The 23,398-nt window shown below is 41.9% G+C and overlaps 1 protein-coding gene across 1 annotated transcript in view; it reads right to left on the bottom strand.

Moving 5' to 3' along the window:
• Nucleotides 1-8,656, bottom strand: part of PARP14 (poly(ADP-ribose) polymerase family member 14) — a 47,715-nt gene extending 39,059 nt beyond the window's left edge. Inside the window, exons 1-2 of the mRNA XM_081300620.1 lie at nucleotides 8,295-8,656; nucleotides 147-277 (exon numbers count right to left, since the gene is read on the bottom strand). Of these exons, the coding sequence (XP_081156746.1) occupies nucleotides 147-277; nucleotides 8,295-8,481 (318 nt within the window). The 5' untranslated portion in view covers nucleotides 8,482-8,656. The remainder of the gene's footprint in view (nucleotides 1-146; nucleotides 278-8,294) is intronic.
• Nucleotides 8,657-23,398: the final 14,742 nt, after the last annotated feature.

Here is a 23,398-nt window from a genome sequence, read left to right as displayed (position 1 = left end):
CTTCTCTGCATTTATGAGCTGTTCTCACTCCAGTTTGGTTGACACTTCTCATTCCACTGTTTTTTCTTCATTGAGATTCCCGTCCCACATACTTGGGAGGACCCCCCACCCCAGATCCCTTTGAACAACTTCTCAGGTTTACTTACCTTTGTTGAAATTTTCCCCTCAGAGACTGGGGCTTCCTCTGAGGCTGTGGGTAACCGGACAGTTAACTTGAATGTTCCTTTTCCTGGCAATACTAACTCATGATCCTTTTTCTCCAGAACAGCTTGCCGAACTAAAGCATCCAAAAAAAAAAAAAAAAAAAAAAAAAGTCAAGCAATCTTTATTTACAAAATTATACCATCATCTCTATGAGCTCCATCATCAATCAATAGCTTTGCCAGTTTCTCAAGAGAGACTATGTATAGTAAAAAAGAACAAAAGTTGAGCAAGCAGATGTGGATTAGAATTTCATCTTTAAACACACTGTTTAATATTTAGTGCTATGGTTTGGCTCTGAGGGTCTCGCAAGAGCCCATGTATTAAAGGCTTAGTTGCCAGCCCATGATGTTAACAGGAAGTGGTAGAACTAACGTCACACTAAATGGAGAAAAACTGAAAGCATTTCCTCTAAACCCAGGAACAAGACAAATGCCCACTCGCACCACCCCTATTCAACATAGGCCCTGGAATTCTAGTCGGAACAATCAGGCAAGAGAAGGAAATTAAAGGGCTACACATAGGAAAACAGCTCAAATTATCTCTGTTTGCTGACATGATCCTGTGTTTAGAAGACCCAAAAAAACTCCATCAGAAGACTTCTAGAACCGATTAACAAATTTACTGAAGTACCAAGATAAGATACAAAATCAACATACATAAATCAATTGCTTTTCTATACTACAATAATGAATCTACTGAAAAAGAAATAAAGCAATCCCCTTCACAATAACCTTAAAAATATATAGAATATTTAGGAATTAATCTAATGAAGGAAATGAAAGACCTCTACAGTGAAAACTATAGAACACTGAAGAAAGAATCTGAAGAAAACCTCAGAAGATGGAAAGCTCTTCCATGTTCTTGGATGGGCAGATTAATATTGTTAAAATGGACATACTACCAAAAATGTTATACAGATTCAATGCACTGCCCATCAAAATGCCAATGGTATTCTTCACAGAACTAGGAAAAGGAGTTCTAAAATTCATTTGGAAAAACAAGAGACCCAGAAGAGCCAAGGTAATCCTGAACAAAAAGAGTGATTCTGGAGGCATCCTAATACTGGACCTCAAATTATACTCAGAGCTACAGTAACAAAAACAGCATGGTACTGACACCGAACAGACATGAAAAGCAATAAAATTGAATAGAATACAAAGATATAAATCCACATAAATACACTTATCTAGACAAAAGGATCCAAAAACATGTTGGAGAAAAGATGGCCTAATTAACAAATGGTGCTTGGAAACTGGAAATCCGTATGCAGAAGAATGAAACTATGGGCTGGGATTGTGGCTCAGTGGCAGAGTGCTTGCCTAGCAGGTGTGAGACACTAGGTTCGATTCTCAGTATTGCATATAAATAAAGGTTCATCAACAACTAAAATATACGTGTGTGTGTACGTGTGTGTGTGTGTGTGTGTGTGTGTGTGTGTATGAATGAAACTAGATCCCTATCTCACACACAAGTCAACTCAAAGAGAATCAAAGGCCTAAGAATAAGACCAGAAACTATGCAACTGCTAGAAAAAAATGTAGGCCCAACATGTCGGCACAGGAACTGACTTCCTTAATAAGACTCCTAAAGTGTAAGAAATAAAACCAAGAATCATTAAGTGGGATGCCATCAAATTAATAAGTGTCTACACAGCAAAGGAAACAATTAAGACATGAAGAGAGAGCCTAGAGAATGGGAGAAGATCTTTGCCACATGCTCCTCAGATAGGGTATTAATATCTGGAATATAAAAATAACTCAAAACACCACCAAATTTTAAAAAAAACCCAAACAACCCAATTATTAATTGGGCAAAAGAGCTAAACAGATACTTCTCAAAAGAGGAAACACAAATGGTCAACAAATACATGAAAAAATGTTTAACATTTCTAGCAATTAGGGAAATGCAAATCAAAACTACATTGAGGGCCGGGCGTGGTGGTGCACACCTGTAATCTCAGCAGCTCAGGAGGCTGAGGCAGGAAGATCAAAGCCTGCCTTAGCAACTTAGCGAGAACCTGTCTCTAAACAAAACACAAAAAAAAAGGCTGGGGATGTGGCTCAGTAGTTAAGAACCCCAGCTTCAATCCCTAGTAAGGAGAGGGAGCATGGGAGGAATAGAAGAACTCTAGATAGGACAGAGGGGTTGGAGGGGAAGGGGGGGCATGGGGTTATTAATGATGGTAGAATGTGATTATCATTATTATCCAAAGTACATGTATAAAGACACAAATTGGTATGAATATACTTTATAAACAACCAGAGATATGAAAAATTGTGCTCTATATGTATAATAAGAATTGCAATGCATTCCACTGTCATATATAAATTTTTAAAAAAAAAACTACATTGAGGGGCTAGGACTGTAGCTCAGGAGTGGTAGAACACTTGCCTAGCACATGGAAGGCACTGGGCTTCATCCCCAGCACCACATAAAAATAAATAAAGAAACGTATTTTGTCCATCTACAACTAAAAATATTTAAAACTAAAAACTACACTGAGATTTCATCTCATTTCAGTCAGCGTGGCATTTATTAAGAATACAAATAATAATACGTGTTGGTGAGGTTGTGGGAGAAAAAGTATATTCATACATTGTTGGTGGAACTGCAAGTTAGTGCAATCACTCTGGAAAGCAGTATGGAGATTTCTCAAAAAACTAGGAATGGAACCACCATATGACCCTGTTTTTCCCACTTCTGGGTATGTTGATCCCAAACATCTAAAATCAGCATACTACAGGCAAAAAGCCACATCAATATTTATAGCAGCACAATTCACAATAATCAACCTAGATGCCCTTCAACTAGGCACATGGATAAGTAAAGAAAATGTGGTATATATACAAAATGGAGTATTACTCAAGTCATAAAGAAGAATGAAATTATGGCATTTTCTGGTAAATGGATGGAAATGGAGACTATAAGGCTAAGTGAAATAAGCCAGACCCAAAAAAGCTAAAGGTCAAATGTTTTCTCTGATATTCAGAAGCTAGTACAAAATAAAGGAGGGGAGAGGGGGGAAGAGAGGGGGGGAAAAGAGAGAAGAGGGGAGAGAAAGAAAGGGATGGAAAGGAAAAAGAGGGGCAGAAATTCCATCAAAATAGATCAGTGGAATAGAGGAAAAGGATTGAGGGGTAAGGAGGAAGAACAGAATAAGGGGAAACAGTGGAATGAATCTGACCTAACTTTCCTATGTACATATAGAAAAAACCATACTGAATCCATCACTATATATATCCACTAGCCACTAATTTAAAAAAAAAACTAAAAGTTAAAACTAAATAAATAAATAAAAATGTAAAAAGAAGTAAGGACTGTTGCGAGGAAGTTTGGCCACTGGGGTCATTCCCTTGAAGGGGATATTGGGACACACATACCCCAACCCCTTCCTCTCTCTCTTTTTTTCACTTTCAGCCATGAGGTAAGGGCTTCCTCTGCCAAGCACTCTAACCATGATGTATAGCCTTACCATGGCTCAAAAGCAACAGGCCAACTAACCATGAACTAAGACTTGCAAAATTATGAGTCAGAATAAACCTTTCTCTTTTTAAATTGATTACCTCAGGTATTTTGTCACAGTAATGAAAAGCTGACTACACATTTAGCATGTTTTTTAAAAGGCTTACTTACAAAGCCTTTCTTCTTACTTACAAATGAGGTTAATAAAGACTATTTTGTACCAGTGTTGTGTGGATTAAAAGGAAGAAAAATTATAAAGAACTTAATATGAGTACCTTACACCCAGTAGGCACTCAAAAAGGTAGCAACATTCATTCTACACAGGAATGAGCTAATTAAAAGATTCCACATGGAGAGCCAGGGCAGACTGAGTGCTGGAACATGACAAGATGAAAGTTCCATTTTTAGAAGGTGACTCAGGTGGCATGAGGAGAATGACCAGGAGCCCAGTTAGAAAGCCATTTTGACCAATTCCTTAGCAGGTAATGATAAGGGTCTTACATCTGATAGTAAAGGGAGTAGACAAAAGGGGATAGGAGAGCCGGGCACAGTCACACACACCTCTAATCCCAGCTATTTGGAAGGCTGAGGCACAAGTTCAAGGCCAGCCTGGGCAAATTAGTGAGATTCTGTCTCAAAAGAAAATAAAAAGGGGCCTGGGGTTGTGGCTCAGTGGTAGAGCACTCGCCCCACAAGTGTGAGATACTGCGTTTGATCCTCAGCACCTTATAAAAAAATACATAAATAAAAGGAAATAAAAAGGGCTGGGAGTATAATTCAGTGGTACAGTGCTTGTCTAGAATGTATGAGACCCTGGGTCCCACCCCCAATAAATACCACAAAGAAGGAGGAGGAAGAGGAGAAGAAGAAATGGGAGAGATTTTTCAAAAACAAACAAAAAGAAGTAGCACCTCAGACAGATGGCTACAGCAAACAAACTGAACAGTGGTCATAAAGTCCAAAGGCCTGGGTTAGACTCCCAGACCTGCTATGAACTAGCTGAGTGACTGGAAGGAAATACCTTCTCTGCAGCTTTACCCACTTAGAGTGTTGCCTCCGAATGTTTTCTGAAACTCTCTTAAGAGCTATGCTTGGGCTGGAGCTGGGGCTGAGTAGCAGAGCACTCCCCTAACATGTATGAGGCACTGGGGTTCGATCCTCCACACCACATAAAGATAAATAAATAAAGGCACTGTGTCTATCTACAACTAAAAAATATTGAGAGAGAGAGAGAGAGAGAGAGAGAGAGAGAGAGAGAGAGAGAGAGAGAGAGATGCTTATGTGAGTTGTATTTATCAGGAGCATCCAGAGAGAGATGATAGGAAACTTAGGAAAATCAGTGTCTCCTACCACAGAGAACAGGGAAGGAGTGAGTTTAAAGAAGGAGGCATGGTCAACATTGGCAGAGGGTGCAAAGAGGTCAGGAAGAAAAGGACCTTACAGTTCAGGGCTGCAGCTCTGGCACGAATGCTGGGTGGCCATGCCCTGCTCTAATGTGGTTGGCCTGATGGGGTCAGAATATTTCATAAAGAGGAGCTCGATGGCTTTCCCACTTCAAACAGCCATGAAGGCGGTGGGCCAAGTAGAGCCTCACCTGGATGTCCACTCAAAAATAGGCCTCCAAAAACCTGGGAAGAAACACCAGACTCCAACTCCACTCTTCACATAGACCCCTAAAGGGTTGGACTAAGCTGGAGTGAGGACTGAGGACTGGATGTGACCCCTGAAGCCCAAGACCAGGCTGTTATCTAGCATCATGCACTCTGTGTGGCATTACTATTTCTACTTCCTAGATGTTAAGGAAATCCTGTTCAGGCATCTCCTGTGCCAGCCTCTTCTCAGATTGTGTGCAATATGTATAAAGGATTTCAGGAAAGCAATAGTGGTTACATCAGTATGTGATCCCCAACAAGGACAGGGGGAACTGGGAAGAAAAAGAGCAGACACTCTCATGTCCAGACTCCGTTACCCATGTGGACAGTCTTCCTCCTGCACCAACCTCAAGTCACTTATGTTTAATTTTATTTAAGAAGATGAGCTCTCTTATCCCAAGGTATCTGAATAATCAGGAGTCAAATTATGACCACAAAGTATGATAAAATGTCCACATTTTATCATTAACTGGATGTGATGGCATACACCTGTAATACCAGCTGAAGCAGGAGGATAGCAAGTTTGAGGTCAGCCTGGGAAACTTAGCAAGACCCTGTCTCAAAATAAAATTAAAAGGGCTTGGGCTGGGGTTGTGGCTCAGTGGTAGAGCTCTTGCCTAGCATGTGTGAGGCACTGGGTTCGATTCTCAGCACCATATATAAACAAATAAATAAATAAAGGTTCCTCAATAACTAGTAAAAAATTTTTAAAAAAGGGCTTTGGTGTGGCTCAGTGGTAGAGCACCCCTGGATTCAATCCCCCCCACACACCCCATCCACACACACACAAAAGTACACGCCTGAAATCATGTTTAGAATGTTTTAAGTCAGGGACTGGGGGTATAACTCAATGACAGAATATTCGTCTAACATGCACAGTTCCCTGGGTTTGATCTCTTGCACAGAAAAAAAAAGATTATAAATCAATTTATACTAACTTTTCAGAAATTTGGTTAACTATATAAAAGCAAGATACAGTTTCCTATTCATTCTTATTTGCTATACACTCATTTCTACAGGAAACTGCTGGTAGGCTCACTCATACTATTTGGTTTTACAGAATTATGTGAAGAAAGTCATCTCACACTGTCGACTTGAAAGGTTAATAAAATAGGTACTTGTCACTCCGTTTTTCTATATGCTTAACAAAACACTGTTTGCTAATCTTGTTCCCAGGTTGTGCTGTCCCCAACTGTAAACTGTTTGCTAATCTTGTTCCCAAAATAAACTGTCCCCAACCACCAAACTACAAAATGTAACTTCTCTCCCTGCCCTCTCCAAGAAAAATATATAAGCTCTGCTTAAACTGTTCTCAGGGCTCTATCTCTCTTTGCTCTAGTGAGCTCTGAGCCCCAACATGCTGGTCCCCAAATAAACCCTTTTGCGGTTACATAAGACGGTCTCTTGGTGGTCTCTTCCTCCCACATTTCGCCGGTCCCTTACAGACTGTGCTTGCTGAAGTCTTTTCTTGTGTGGAGGGTAGAGGGTGGAGTGTGGAGAGGGGAAGGTGAGGGAAACCTCTGCGAGGGCATAGGCCATTCTCAGAACATTCCTGATGACCTGATACCGGGAAAGCGGAGCTTCAAGATGGAAACTGAAACTGAAAAGGGATTTTCCATCCCCGGGAATGTAGACTATAAACAGTTTTTGAGTCATCTGACTGGGGTAAGACCCCAGGAGCCACTAGAGAAGCCTGTGGTAGAGACAGAGGGGCAGTGTGAACTAGGTTCTGTGGAGGACGGAAACCTAGCAGGGAGGTTGAGATGCAGGTGGTCTGCCCCCCCCCCCCCATCTGAGAGCTACTCCTGAGGATAGAGGATGCTAAAGAAGAAAGAACTCTGAAGTGGTGATGTTGACAGTAGGAATCAAAAGTAGGGAAACCCTCTAGGGAAAGGGAACGGAAAGGGAAAGGGCTCCATTGCTGCCCTTCTGAACACTCCCTGGTCAAATTAACCCTCGAAGACACTGAACTTTGTTTTCCATGAAGCATCTGAGCCAAGCAGATCTCCCGTCCTCTTCCACCCTCACTTCCTTCCCCTTCTGTTCCATTTCTTTCCTTTTTGAACCCCTGCTGGGACATCCCACCAGTCCAATTGCATGGCCTCCTAAGCCTCCTTGCCTCTGCTCTGGCCCAAATGCTTCTCCAAATTCAGCACAAGAAAGCAGGATCAAGGGTGGTCTACATCCTGAGAGGTCACTGTCAGTCTCTAAGATCCCAGTGGAAAAGGTGCGCTTGAGCTTCCCATGACAGCCACCTTGAGCAAACCCAGATCCGGGGCTCTTGGCCTCCCTTCCCACATAGGAACAAGGGTGGGGAGTTGGGGAGAACTCAGCCAATAGGCCTGAAGAAGGAACTTTCTCCCAAAGCTCCAAAATCCAAACCACAATCACCTCAGAACGTCATCCACCCTCCCAATCTCAAGACAATCCCAAAACCGAAGAGGCAACAATAGGCCCTCCACAGAGGTACGTGGTGTGTTCATCAACAGCACTGTTGCCTTCCCCTCCAACATACCAACCTAAGGGAAGGTCCCCTACGTATTTACACCCAGACCTTGTGACTTTAGGCAGCAACACTGCTGCTCTCCCAAGTGACCCCCCCCCCAAACAGCTGGGAATCTCCATGACCCATGAAGAATCCCTGTGACTCTTCGCGTTTCTTAATCCTTTTTCCTTTTCCACCTAAATAACAACTGGGAAGGATAGAAAGGGTTGGAAAAGGAGATAGAGACTCGTTTGCACAGTTCCATGGTCACCTCCAGACCTCTCCAGCAAGCGCCTGGAAGCGCAGCGCGCAGGGGAACCGCAGCGCCCCCGGGGCACTACGAGGCCATTCCGCGGTCCTGGCCACCACCCATACCGCTGCTTCAAGAGCCCGGCGGATACTCCCCCGCCTGCCTCTGCCTCTAGTTTCCCCTGCGGAGCAAGCCCGGGGGGGGGGGGTTCGCTCCGCACGCAGCCCTTTGCGCCCCTCACCGTCCTCCGGGAAGAAGAGCACCAGGAAGCGGGGCGGGCTCCCGGGCTCCTGGCGGACCTCGCACTCCCCGCCGCCCGATCTCTTCCGACTCTGGAAGTACATCTGCAACTTGGTGCTCAGGTTCTTCGGGGGATCGGGGCCCCAGGACCCCTCCACCAGCAGCGGGAAGGAGCGGGACGCAGCCATCCTGGCTCCGCTCGTTCTCGGGGACTGCCGGGGCCGCCCCGACTCTGGGAAGTTAACTTCGCTTCTTTCGCTTTCGTTTCCTGGAAAACCCCTCCCGGCTCTAAGTTTCAGTCTTCAAAAGAGCTGCCCTTGGATTGCAGTCGTTACCCCACCACCACAGCCCCCGCCCCCCGCATTCTTCTCTGGCCCGCTGCAAAGACAATTAACCCTTTGGAGCTGCAGTTTCCCCTGCAGGCTTCAGGCCTCGATCCACCTGTGCATAGCGGTCCTCAGCGCTCTGGCACAGCCTGCCACTCTTGCAAACCAGGGCTGCTATCAGTAGCCCTGGGTCACTGGACCTTGAACCAACACAATGAGAGTTTCATTTCTGCCACAGGCCGACATTTTACAGAAGAATAAAATGGCTCACTAATTGTGATCCTCTCTGGACATTTGCTGTCCATTTTGGGACTACTTTCAAGGATCAATGTACTTATCAGAACTTGACCCTTGACCTTACTTTCCTTCTTTTGTTTCCTGCTCTGTTAATATTATGCATCTAGAAACATGGGAGAAATGATAGGACCCCCCCCCCATTTTTGTGGAACATATTTACTAGATGACTTGGGCTAGGGACGGATTCAACACCCCTGCCCTAACTAAACTCAGGCAACTTTGGGGGGCACTGGAGTTATGACACAATGGAATGAGCTGTCTGGAAAGGAACACACAGGTGCTCCTGAAACAAATGAGAAGGGGCTCCAAGTCCAAGTGGGGAGAATCAGCGAGGGTTTATTGGGAGGTGACATGTCACCTGAGGCCTATGAATGATCAAGGAATAATCTTAGAGGGTTAAGAAGGGGACAGGGTTTCTGTTGTGTGGTTTACACATGCAGAATCACTCTGAGGTGTGGTGGCTAGAGAAGAGGCAGAGAGACCAGTGAAAGGGCTTCTGAACTGTTGGGTGGGGACGTGGGGTGCTGGCAGGGGAGGACAGAGAAGAGGTAAGGTTCTAAAAAGATACTTCAGGTAGGAATAGCTGAAGGATGTAAGTGCAGAGAGAAGGCAAATCTCAAAGATGATTTCAGGGGCATCCATAGATGACCCCAGCAAGTGACTGAACAATAGTTAAATCTACTACATGGACAGACTATGGGACGGCCAGAGAGGTGGGAGAGGGGCTGGGAATGTGTATATCCTTCACTCATGACAAAAAGAGTGATCTTGGGGTTGGGGTTGTGGCTCAATGGTAGAGTACTCATCTGGCTGTGTGAGGCCCTGGATTTGATCCTCAGCACCACATAAAAATAAAGTAAAGGTATTGTGTCCAACTACAACTGAAAAAGAAAATAAATAAATATTAAAAAATGATCTTCAGAGGGAGGCACCATCATTCCAGTGCTGATGATTCATCAAATCCCAGCAGTGTCTGTTGACCTGTTGGGGACCCAGCAACCATGTCTCCCGGGGAGAAGAGACAGAGGAAAGTGGCGGCAACCTGAGGACTGACAGGAAGGGAAGGAAGAGGGAGCAGTGATTTCCAGAAGTGCACCTATGAAGGAGAGGGAATCCTGGGCGGACAGAAGCAAGTGTCCCCTCATGGCCTGGGGGAAGGGGGTATTCTAATACCTAGAGCAGCCATGTCACATCACTGTTCCTGGGGGATCAGGGAATTGTTATTTTGTTCCCTGGTTTTAAATATTTTTATTTATTTTTTTTTTTTAAGAGAGAGAGAGAGAATTTTTTTAATACTTATTTTTCAGTTTTCGGCAGACATCTTTGTTTCTATGTGGTGCTGAGGATCGAACCCGGGCTGCACGCATGCCAGGCGAGCGCGCTACCGCTTGAGCCACATCCCCAGCCCCGGTTTTAAATATTTTTAAAATAGAAAAGGTTTAGGCATGAGTAAATAAATGTGGTGAGAAGAAGGAAAGGCTGAGGATACTGGCAGTGGGAGAAAGTGAGAGGGCTTTCTGATAGCATCAGAATTAGCAGCAGAAGTCTTTCCCCAGGGCACCAGCAACAAGGTGGAACCAGAGTGCAACAGCAGGTCTAACAGGTTCTGTTTCTCAGTGAAGCAGGGGGTGAGGTCTCTGAGAGCCTGCCAAAATCAAAGCTGCTCTCCCTCACAGGCCTGGACCTTGCATATTGTCATCTAATCACAATGAGGCCAAATCTCAGAACAAAGAGAACCAGAGATGTGCCAAAGAATTTACTGGATTTTTTTATTCCTGATCTATAATAATGCTTTGCAGTTTCCTGATAGTTTTCTACTGCTTTCTGCTTTCTACCTGCAGATGGCGCTCTCTTCATCAGATCCAAACCACTCTGGACCTGGCAGGTGCAAGTGAGGAGGACCCAGCAGAGTGGGTCATAACCCACAGACATACAATGGTGACTCTCTCCCAGGGTATCTGTCATCTCTGTCTCATTCCAAACCACAGCCAAGTTTAGGATTATGGAACTAGGCAGTGTCTTACCTCATCACTTTATAAGGCATAGCGGAAAACTCTTATTTATAGTAGAAATTTTAGCTGGCCATTTCTGCATCTTTCAAGGATTTATTTATCAGCAATGTGTCTTGCCACTTGAGGTCTGCTTATTGCTTCTGGGTGAACAGGGAAGGAGCCATCAGGATCAGGGTGGCAAGTCTTGAAACCATGGAAAGAAAATTCTAGAAGGAACAAACTATTGAGCATCATTAGGCCCTGCAGTATTTTATCTTCTAAGATATTTTCATCCTGTTCACTTGAACCTTCCTGAAGTGTGTTAATTCTCTCTCAGTTCTCCGTCTCCTTTGGTGGCTGCCTCCTGAAACTTCCTTCCTAGAAGCAAGTGTCCCCTTATGGCCTGGGGAAAGAGGGCATTCTAACACCTAGAGCAGCCATGTCACATCACTGTTCCTGGGTTGTCTTTCCACTTCACAGTTTATATTAGTATAACTCATGTCTGCATTGGGGGATTGAAGCTCCCTTTACCTACTTCACCTAAATTCCCCCTTTAGCTTCTCTACAAATGGAGAGCACTGGAGGGAAAGCATATGTAAATTGAGGAAAGAGACTGTTTTTCTGTCTGACCTGAGTTGGTGACTTGTGAGCACCTCATGCCCACCCCTCCACCTCACTGTGCTCCTCAACCCCCTTACTCTGTTCCTCCAAAATAGGATATGGCCATAGGCCAAGGAAGAAGCACTCCTAGGAGCTCTGCCCTCTGAGGGAGCCAGTCACACAATGCCTTCCCCCAGGCACAAGTCTTCTCCAGAAGCTTTATCTTCTTCAAACCTCTGTAAGGCTAGTCTCCTCTCAATCCTGCCAGTGCATTAATCCCTAGTGGTAACTTTGCCTAATATTAATGTAGATTCATTAATATTATAGTTGGGGGGAGTTAGAGGGTGGCTTCTGCAGAAGAGTCCAGAGTGGACTTGATTTTTCCAAAATTGTGTAAGGTGAAGAGTAAAGCAGAATAAAGATCATTCTTGCTCATCCAATAGGATCATCATTGAGTCAAACACACAGGCATGAATCTCAAGAGAAGCATTAACTCTTGTAGCACTATCCAGATCATATCTAAAAAGAAAAACATACAGCATTTTACTAACACATCATATCATGCAGGGTCTCCACAGCAACACGCTATTAAATATTGAACAATCAGCTCTCTGGAAAAAAAAAGTTTGCACATGTGTATATGTCCATTATGAATTTTAATGATATAATGATTGTATTGCACATAATTATAAATAATAATAGGTATATAATACTTGATTATAATTTCAAAATAGTAAATTAATTCTCAAAGAATGTTTCAAAGATTTTTGCCAAACTTATCTGTAGTCAACTATGGTTGCAATTGATAATTAAGTGTAGTTCTAACAAAAATGTTGGTTGACACTTGTACTTACATTAATGGATAAGATGAGGCTGTCTCTCCCTCTGGGAATGGCCCATGTTCTTCCGTGAGAATATGCATTCCTTGCTTTATCCCAAATCTTCTCACTCTCAAGATGGTTGGTGTTCTCCCTCAAATATGTATTTCACACTTTACCCAAGAAGACTTCTCTCCCTTGAGATAGCCTGAGTTCTCCCTTGAACGTGTATTTGCTTTCCTAAATAAATCTGTTGTGTCTCTGGAAAAAGTAGATAAGATGAAAATGAAACAATGAAGACATATATAAGAACTATTTTTTGTTTGTTTGTTTAGTGGCTGCTGGGGATAAAACCCATGCCCTTAAGTATGTTAGGCAAGGTCTTTCCTACTGAGCTATACCCCCAGCCGTGTCAGGACTCTTATCAATGACATGACTCCTTCATTACTAAATTGGATGTTAGCTTTCAAATTCTGGAGGGATATTTCCTCAATTGTGCTTTTTACAATGTAATGGCTATAGACATGATACAATTTTAAATAATCTGCCGCATGAACATATTCTTCATTACTTTCTGTAGTCTGGATAATAAACAAAACAAGTTCTGTGTGGGGAGCCATTCTGACACGTGATTGGGTGACTCCCGTTAAGGGCCTGAGGCGCTCTGGCTGTGTCGGAGCTATCCCGACCCTTTCCTGATGAGAGAGCCCATCCGTGTGGGGGTGTGCGTGACCACTGACCCTGGAGACCCAATCACTGACCCTGACCTTGGAGTGCAGCCCCCCCTCAACCTTCATTGGATGGAATTCTCCCCTGAATCTCTTGTCCCCCCAAATAAAAGGCTGCTCCCAGGCGTGTTCGCTCTCTCTCTCTCCTGCTAGCCCAGAGTAATCCTCGCTGCCCTGCTGGGCGGCTGGAGGCGGGGAACCAGGGAGGCAAGCCGTCTTGGACCTAGCAATATAAAATAAGGTACTGTCTGTGTGTTTTATTTTGATCTCTTCTAACTAACTTAATGCCAGAACCTCATTAATGAAACCACTGCGCAGGGTTCTGTTTGCCAATTCCATTGTGTAAATATTCCCATTGTGCCTAATTTTGAATACAGAGTTGAGAAGAAATGAACAGTAGCACAGAATTATACAATACTTCTGCCATACAGACACCATAGACATTAATAATGCAAGGGCATAGATAGTAGTAAAATGTCAAAAAATTAAGAAGTGACTTGGTGCCCAAGGTGTTTTATTCAGGGATGGTCATGTAGGGACCTTCTGCCTAACACGTACCAAAATTTCAGACTTTGAAGAATTTAAGGTGTTCAGCACAACCCATGTTGTACCAACAGTTTTAAGGCTCTGAGAACCACACTTCTAATGAGTTAAGGAACTGAGGAAACCCTTCCTTAATCTAAGTTCAGAGGCCAACCAAGGGCGACTTGCAAAGGCCTGCTGTGCTGACTCTCTTTTCTGTACAAATATGTTCTTATCAAGGCAACTGGTTCATATCACATTCTTTTTTTTTTTTTTTTTTAAAGAGAGAGTGAGAGAGAGAGAGAGAGAGAGAGAGAGAGAGAGAGAGAGGAGAGAGAATTTTTTTTTAATATTTATTTTATTTTTTAATTCTCGGCGGACACAACATCTTTGTTGGTATGTGGTGCTGAGGATCGAACCCGGGCCGCACGCATGCCAGGCGAGCGCGCTACCGCTTGAGCCACATCCCCAGCCCGATATCACATTCTTAAAAGTCTCTCTGGTTTGAAATATGTGGTCACCCAGGTATTTGCTTTCCATTCAGAAAGTTCATTCTAAAATCATAGGCTTTCTGTAACTAAAGAAGCCACAGGGATCAACAAATGGTTTTATATAAAGCAACACCCAAATCTGTTTTCATTAAATTCTGTGTTCTTACTAGTTTTACTTTTTTAAAAGTAAATCCCAGTAATCAGGAATGTTGTCAGATCCAAACCCAGCCCAAAAAAGAAACAGAGAAATGCAGTTCATAGCCATTAACTAAAACACGCTCATAGACTTGAATGGACCAAAACTTGGCCCTGAGTTCAGTCACATGACTAGAAAATTAAGAATAATTCATGCATTTATAAAATCATCACTAAAATACAGGGAGATTATGTCACTTTCTTGAGTCTCCTTTTCCTGCCATTCAGTAAATTCCTTTTGAAACTCGCCAACTTCTTTGGAATTTTGAAGTTTGTGCTCCAAAATTTTCCTTAGAAACAAAATGAATGATGTGTACAGCAGAATGGTTTGATCCCTTTGGAAGTATTTAGCACAGTGGTGTGCCATGCAGAGTCCCCTTTATAGAGGGGAGTGTTAACTCAATTGCTGGAAGTGCTGACTGCTCTCAGCGTCTTTAGCGATTGTCTCAGATACACAGCCACTGGTCCAAGGTCACACCTTCCTGGGTCGTTCCCATCCAATGACTGATTCAGGTGAAAACACATGGCTCAGCCTCTCTGGCTCAATACAGTGCAACTCTAATTGGCAATTTTAGCACGTGAGCCCTATGAGGTCAGCTGAGGCTATTGTCAGGACTTCATTGTAGCTTCACCTCTTTGCCCAATTCTTTTCTCTCCCCTCCACCGGTATTGACTTCCTAATAAACATCCTGCACATTACATATCATATCAGTATCTGATACCTGAAGAAGCCAACTTGAAACATAATTGGGTCTAATCTTTTAAAGCATCTCTTAATTGCGTGGAATGAGGGCAGGTCAGTGACTAGGAACAGGTACCATCTGCTCAATCTGTGTGTCTTTCACAGAACACCTCCTTGAAGAAATTAGTGTCTTTCCTTCTTGCTGTCTCAAGTTCAGGGTGATTGGATGTTTCATCTATCACCATTCAGAAAGTACATTCTAAAAAACATCTTTGCTCTGCTTCCATAAGTCAGTGATATGCCTGAATTAAAATAAATTTATTATCCTACATATCAACTTCTTCCTTAAATCCCCTAATCTGTCAGTGATTTAAAGGCATGAAAATAAAGAAATTTCAGTTTAAATGACTTCCTTTTTATACCAAGCCATATCTAACTTTTAAAAATTCTTAATAGGATGAGAGTGAGTAGATTATTTCAGTTATCTTTTCTGCTGAACATCCCCCCACCAAAAAAATTTAATGGTATAAAACAATGGTCATTTATTTCTGTTCTCTCTCAAGAGTCTGAGGTTGATTGGGCTCAGCTAGGCAGTTCTTTGTAGTCAGACTACGGCTGAGGTTGGAGGCATTTAAAAGGCTACTTACCTATGCCTCGTGCCATGTCTGGACAACTCAAACTTCTAAGGGCTGGAATGACAGAGGCTTCTGTATGTGACTCCCATGTGGTCTCTTCAGCATGGTAGCTCGAGGGTAGTTGGACTTCAAACATGGTAGCTCAGCTTCTAATGCATGGAGAGAGACTAAAATGGTATCACTTTTTATGACATAGCTCTCAAAAGTTACTTCTCAGCATCCTATTTATTAGAAGCAAATTATTAAAGCCAGCACATAATCAAGAGAAGGAGAAATAGACTCCACATCCTCATGAGAGAACTGTTTAGGAACCTGTAGACATGTTTTAAAACAATACATATACCAAACCTTTACTTTTGAGAGGAAAAGTAGTTTAGCTTCCTCTGTTTCTTTTTTGGCAGATGCTGCATCCTGGCCAAGTGATCTGTGTTTCCTTATATAGTCCAGAAAACAATAGCTAATTCCAACAGTCAACATTTATTTAGGGCCTACTATGTGCCAGTCATGGTCATAACTCCCCAACTTCTCTATACTATTTAAGTGGTTCTTCATTTAATATCCAAACAAAATGTCTCACATCCCCATCCAATGCACAGCAGGAAGAAGAACCCTCTCCAATACATCTGTCTTCAGGGGGCTACATTTTTCCAGAGAAAGTCCACACTGAAATCTGCATGTGAGATCCTGTTTCCATACTGCAGCTATGTTATATCATATCATTTAATAGAGGTTTAGACTATGGACATCTCCACATAGGAATCAACTCCTACATCAAAGTTCACACTAAGTATTTCTAGCAATTTACCAACCATTTCCTACTCAAACCTTTTCTTCAGTTACAATGAACAGGGAAAGATTCTCCTCTACTCTCTAGGTCAGAAGTTCAAAATTGGTGATCACTGAACTAAAGCCTAACCTGAAACCCATTTCTGAAATTTTTGAGTTAAATGGAGACATTTAAAAAGTTTGAGTTTCATATCAAACCCAGATTCCCCACTTCTTTTGGATTGTGTGCTAACAGTTTACCTCCTCATATGTCAGCAACTAACTGATAGCTGCTTCCTGGATCTGGTCCCCCAAAATCTCCATTTGGCCAACTTCACTTATTTGTATTAACCACCAGCCATTCTATTGGCAAGGCCCTACCCTAAGATCCACTTCCTCTTCTCACTACTTCACTGTGCTGTCAGGTGACACAATTTATTTTTAGACAAATCACATGAACTCTAAATTCCTCTTATTTTATTAGATTGAATAATTTGGCTTTCTCTAGGTATTGTACTACACAGATCTGCAGCAGGAACCTTTTAAGTTCTGCCAAACCCATGACACTGTAACAGTGACTGTCCCTTTGAGAGTGTCCTTGACAGTTACTTTGGCTTCTTTCTCTTTGCCCTTCTGAAAGTTTGTGTCCCCTCCTTGATCTTTTTGCAAGTATCAAGTCTTCTTCCTTTTGTCCAATACTCATAAAGATTTTGTCCAAAATCATAAAGAAAGGCCAAATCAGATTGATTAAGATGCTAACTGCTAAATAATCTTTCGATTTATAGAACCCAGAACTTCTTGTGACTTTTGTAATGACCTTCCTTAGTCTTCACTTTGCATAAACTAACACAAAGCATGCAAATTGCTGAGGTTTAACTTATGGGAAAGTGACATGTAGGTCTAAGAAGAACTATAGAAACTAGCCCCAAAAGATCAAGGTCCTTTGGGATGTTCTAACGTTCCAGAGAAAAAGGAGGGCCGGGTATGCAGCTCAGTGGTAGAGTACTTTCCCATCATGCACAAGGTCCTGGGTTTGATCCCAGCACCTCAAAAGAAGGAGATGGAAAAGGAGGGAGACACATGTCCTGGGTGACAAAGACCCCACTCGGCATGCAGCCTTCTTGCCCTGCTCCTCCTTTCCCTCCCTGTAAGAGCCCCTTTCACCCAAAAGTCCCCCAAGATGGAGCCTTGAGTATGAAAGCCCCCTCCACCTATCAATGTGCTGCCTTCCTGAATAAACCAACTCTTAAAGCTCAAGTTCACAAATATTGGCTTTCAAGTGTCGAGCAGACCAGACCTTAGTCTGGTAACGATTTCTGTCGCAACTGATCCATTCTACCATCATAGACCAAAAGCAGCTGATGGGAAAATCTAACTAAAAAACAAATCTTCGGCCCGCCTAGAAAACCTCTCCACAAGGTAGAGAGAAAGAAAATTCTTTTATTATTGAAGAGCCATTAAGCAAGAGTATGATGGTATCTCAGACAATCTACTAAAGATATTACAAAGATGGAAAGAAGGGGCTGGGGTTGTAGCTCAGGGGTAGAGCGCTTGCCTAGCACATGTGAGGCACTGAGTTCGATTCTCAGCACTGCATATAAATAAATAAACAAATAAAGGTCCATCAACAACTAACAAAATAAATATATGGAAAAAAATCTTTACCTTTTAATACTATCAGTCAGAAATAACTGGTTACACATATTCTCAAACAATAACTAATCTTCAAGTAAGAGGACTTGACAACTCTGTTTAAAACCACGTAGTTCTTCCTAAATTCACCTGGTGATGGGGTGGCTACACATATTACTAATTGCCTTCATTCAAAGAAATAAAAACCTTATCTCTCTGACAGGCAGGTAGTTATGACTTGGAGCCAGGTACCAGCCAAAGTCCTGCCTTCCCAGGGAAACTGAAAGATAGGGGGTGCATATTCCTTAATGATTACATTTCAAAGTGATGGCTCCTAAGATTTTGGAAAAAATATTCCTGGGGTGTAAAACTGGCTTTTTAAAAGCAAGCTTTAAAAATATATACATCTCAAAAGAAAAGTAAGACAGAAAGGGATAGGCAGTCCAGAGTAAGGAAGGGACAGTGAAGGTTGACAAGAGGGCAAGCACGAGGACAGCTGTTTTAGCTGTTTTAGGTCCTGTTTCTCAGAAAGGATGTAAGTTTCCATGCCATGAAAAGCGACAGCAAAATCCGGTCCATGCACATTCATGGAACAATGGAAATATCAAGAACCAATCAACAAAGTGCACATGCCTGGTAACAGTGAAGAACCAATCAGGAGGAGCTTATCAACTTCTCCTGAAGTGCCTTTAGAAGAAGGAATGCTGTTGACTTAAAGAGCACTCTTGCCCCTCACAGGTGAGCTGCACCAGGAGTTCTGGGTCTTTCTTTCACTCTCTTTTTAAATAAAATTCCTGCTCACTTGCGTACCTGGTGTTTGTGCTCATTCCTTGACTCCGTGAAAAACAAATCCAACTCCTGCCAGTAACAAAAGAATGAACAAGTTTTTGAAAGTGAAAATAGGGAAGGGAGAATTAAATTTTTAATTTTGCTTTTTTTGGGGGGGAGGGTAGGGGTAACCTGGGATTGAACTCAGGGGCACTTGACCACTGAGCCAAATCCCCAGCCCTATTTTGTATTTTTTTATTTAGAGACAGGGTCTCACTGAGTTGCTTAGCACCTCACTTTTTCTGAGGCTGGCTTTGAACTCTTAGTTCTCTTGCCTCAGCCTCCCAAGCCACTGGGATTACAAGTGTGCGCCACCACGCCCAGCTCTAAATTTTTAATTTTTGATTTGTATTCACCCTTAAGTAACCATAGACTATACACAAACAAATGAGTGTGGCTATGTCTCAATAAGACTCTGTTATGAACACAAAAAGTTGAATTTCACTTCATTTTTACATGCCAGAAGAGTTACCCAAAGCATTAAAATTTTAAAAGATAAAGAAAACAAAAGGAAAGGAAAGCAAGAAAGAAAAGCAGTGGACTGGGGCTGGGGTTGTGTCTCAGTGGCAGAGCATTTGCCTAGCATGTGCAAGGCCCTGTCCTCAGCACCACATAAAAATAAATAAAATAAAGGCATGGAGTCCAATTACAACTAAAAAATAAATATCTAAAAAAAAAAAAAAAAGCAGTGGACTGGATTTGGCAACTCCTGAACTATACTCTGATGGGAGTGGGTGACAGTGGAGGGGTAAAGACTTTCTCTAAGTGTGTTTCTGAAACCAATGAACCATGGTTTTTGCCACTGCCTTGGAAGCCAGTAGCCAACTGCAGGCCATTTTTGTTGTCCTTAGTATTTCTACCAAAAGATAAATATTTAATTCCCTTTGCTAATTTCTTTATTGATTTCCAACCAACCTTATGTCTCAAAACAGCAGAAATCTATTTTCTCACAGTTCTCGAGGCCAGAAATCCAAAATCAAGTTATCAATAGGACTGGTCCTTGCTGGAGGCTCTGAGAGACAGACTTTCCCATCCACCCCCTTTGACCCAGCTTCTGCAATCACCCTTAAACCTTGGCAGTTGTTGATTTGCAGGTTCATCACTGCAATCTCTGCCTCCTTCATTACAAGGCATGTTCCCAGTGTCTGCCTGTGTACAAATTCTCCTCTTCTTATAAGGACCCCAGTCACTGGGTTAGAGCTCAACTTACTCCAGTAGGGTCTTCATGTTAACTCGATTACGTGTGCAAAGACCCTGTGTTTAAATAAGGTCACATTTACAGGTTTCAGTGTTAGCACGACAACATATCTTTTGGGGGGAACACAGTCCTACCCACAGTAATCCCACTTCTCAAGTTACTTTCTGCCTGGTAGCTAAGAGCTAACAGTTTCTTCCAGCTAGTTAAATAGAAGCATTGTTTCTACTAAAACTCTCAGTTGGAACATTGCCCTGGAGTGGGTGGAGGCACTCTGATCATCCTTTGGAGGAGGCCACTGGCCCATAGGGTGAGCATCCCCTCTCAGCCTTGAGTAAAGGGGGTGTTGGTCTGGCATCGCAAGCCAGGAGCTGAGAGAGGCAAGTGGCCTTCTCCTTTGCTTGGCAAAGAAATTTGCTTCAGCTCTGGACTTGAGTGTTACCCAATGGGATTGGGCAACCCCCTTGAAACTTTATCCTTTGCCTTATTTGGTGTAGAATAGTCTATCAAAAATCTTTTGTTTTCTTTTCCCTAAAAATAAAGCGATTCCAGGTGCACTTATTCTCTTGCCTTCCAGCGTGGAGGACCCTTGAGGTCGCAGGACAGTCCCACCCTCAATATGAAAATTACTTCTATGTCCTGTGCTTTTTTGCCATTTTCTTAGCTTAATATTGCAGCCAGCTCTGTTGAACCCAGTTCATCTTGTCAGCATGGGTCGCTGGCAAGAATCGCTTGCTTTGGGGATTTTTTTTTTCTTTCTAACAAAGTATAATCTCAATAAGGTTCAGATAACTAAATGGAAACACCATCATCTGTCCACCTTCCTGGATTAGGTAGGCCACCAATAACCGTATTTCTATAAGTCAGTTCAATGTCCTACAAAGTCTCTAGAGAAATATTCAATTTTTTAAAAATCTAATGATTTAATAAATTTATGGAATAATTTTACTACAAGTGTATTGGCCTTAACCCAATAGAAAAATTCCCTAGATCTGTCTTTTTCCTACAATGATCAAATATATTCATGGTTCTTTTATCATTGTAGTGGGCACATATGTTCAACTGGGTATTCTTCTTATGCAACATGATTTAACCAAATATTTTCTATTTCTTATATCAGCTTTGTATTCATCAATTTTATTATAGCACTAAAGTATATCATTTTAATATACCATAGTTAGCTTCTATATCTGTGCTGTTGGAATCTTAGATTTCTTCTGGCATTTAACTATCATAAAATAAACATTATATATGTATACTTTTGTTTTTTATTAAACATTATTTCCTCAGGATAAATTTGACTACTTGGTCAGGGATAAGGCATATTTATGATTCTTTCAATAAAGGACTGTTTTGCCCGTCAGAAAGACTGGGTCAATTTGCATTGCTATCATTAATGCATGAGCAGATCTGCTTTCCTGAAACCTTGCAGGCCTGGGCTTTCATAACTTTTAGAAGTTTTTCTGATTCTTTTTTACATACAAAATGAAACTTCACAGTAGGCTTAGTCTGTAGTTATTTTATTGGTAAGGTTGATTGCATATTTTTAAAGTCATGATTTACTGTGATTTTCTTCTTGTCTTTTAATCTTTCATTGAATGGACAATTGGTATTTTTATCCTTATATGTGCTTTTTCATACATTTTAGTTATTGAAATTTTGTCTTTAGTGCAAACATTTTCTCCACTCTTCTGAATATTTAAATCTCAGCTTTATTGGTATTCATTCTATCAAAGCTGAAACTATCTAAGTAATGAAACTGTCCTTTTTCATTTCTATTCTATCAACAGTTCAAAAGTAATTTCCCTATTACTAGTCTTTCATGTATGTGTGCACGTATTTGCTTTTATTATTAAAGTATTTAACTCTTAATCCACCTAAATTTTTTTTGTAGAGTATCATAGGAAATGTGGACCTTTTTAATATGATCATTATGAATATTCTTGCATATCATGGGTCTCAAATTGGTTACCAGTATGTCTTCTAGGACCACTATATCTCATGACTGCAACTGGTCCACTTTATGCTTTGAATAAGCCTTTACTGCTCTGCTACTGCAACTAATTTTTTTGGTGTGTGTGTGAGTTTGAGGATTGAACCCAGGGCCTTGTGGATGTGAGGCAAGAATTCTATCAACTGAGCTATATCCCTAGCCCCACTGCAAATGATTTTTAAAATGGACATGTTTCTTTATCTTCCTCTCTCTTGCTCCTCCCTAATCTCAGGGAAAACAGGATTACCTTTCTTCCCCACTTTAGGCAGATTTATCTGTCCTTGAGTACACACTATAGGAATGAAGTAATCCAGACTTTGGGAGTGGTACCAGAAGACGTCAGAAATTACTGTCTCCCAAATTAAGAATTACAACTCTACCAGAGAACATGCAGAATGTACCTTTGAATCATCTCTTTAGAAGTCCCCTGTTCCTAGCTCCCTGTGGCCTGGCAACCCATAGAAAGGTGCACCCCACACACGCAGAGAGAGATGCACCCTGCTGGGTTTTCTTATTCACCAAAGTGTGGCTACACAGCCCAACATCAGAGTACATGTAGGTTTGAGACTGCTGCCACCATGAAACCAGGACATCACCGATTCTATCAAGGGACACCAATAAGGACCTGGTAAAACCTCACCAAGGTCCCTGTGGGCCTGGCTGCACCAGAGATTTCTCTACTAGGGGTGCTAAAAGTTATTCTGTTGCTGAGGAAACAGGGAGTCTTGCATGTGTTTGTCTCTCTCTTGTTTCTCCTACTAACAGCCAACTTCTTATGATTACCCTTTCACTAGTCATATAATCTAATACCTCTATATTCTCACATCCTACCTTACAAACATCTCAGCCAACCCCAGAGCCCCCCGCTTCAACATTGCATAAACCATTATGCAAACCTATTGACTATATGGTAGAAGATAACTGAACTCATCATTTCTGATTATAGCAACAAAACTGTAAATTAATAATAGAAGCTAATTGATCTATGGCTGCATGATGAGTACATTGAGTGCTATAATATTGATCTCCCCCTTAAAGGTGAGGAATTGGTAACCTGCAGAGACACTATAAGACAATAGGACAGAAGCTGTAATACCTTGGATCTACACTACAAGAGAGGAAGATACATAGACATCATGAAAAAACAAGGGAGGAAAGTGCCCCAAATAAACCAAGATACTACAACAGTAGAATCTGTAGATAACACAGTAGATGAAATGGTAGAGAAGGAGTTCAGAATGTACATTATTAAAATGATCTGGGAATTAAACAAGGACCTATGTGAGCAGACACAGGTAAAAATCGATCACTCCAACAAAGAGATAAGAACACAAATACAGGCAACCATGGATCACACCAACAAAGAGATAAAAGAACCAATACCGGAGGCTGGGGATGTGGCTCAAC

The sequence above is a fragment of the Spermophilus citellus genome, assembly GCF_964194105.1.
Source record: "Spermophilus citellus genome assembly, chromosome: 7".
NCBI classification, from domain to species: domain Eukaryota; kingdom Metazoa; phylum Chordata; class Mammalia; order Rodentia; family Sciuridae; genus Spermophilus; species Spermophilus citellus.
This window is presented reverse-complemented; position numbering and strand designations above follow the sequence as displayed.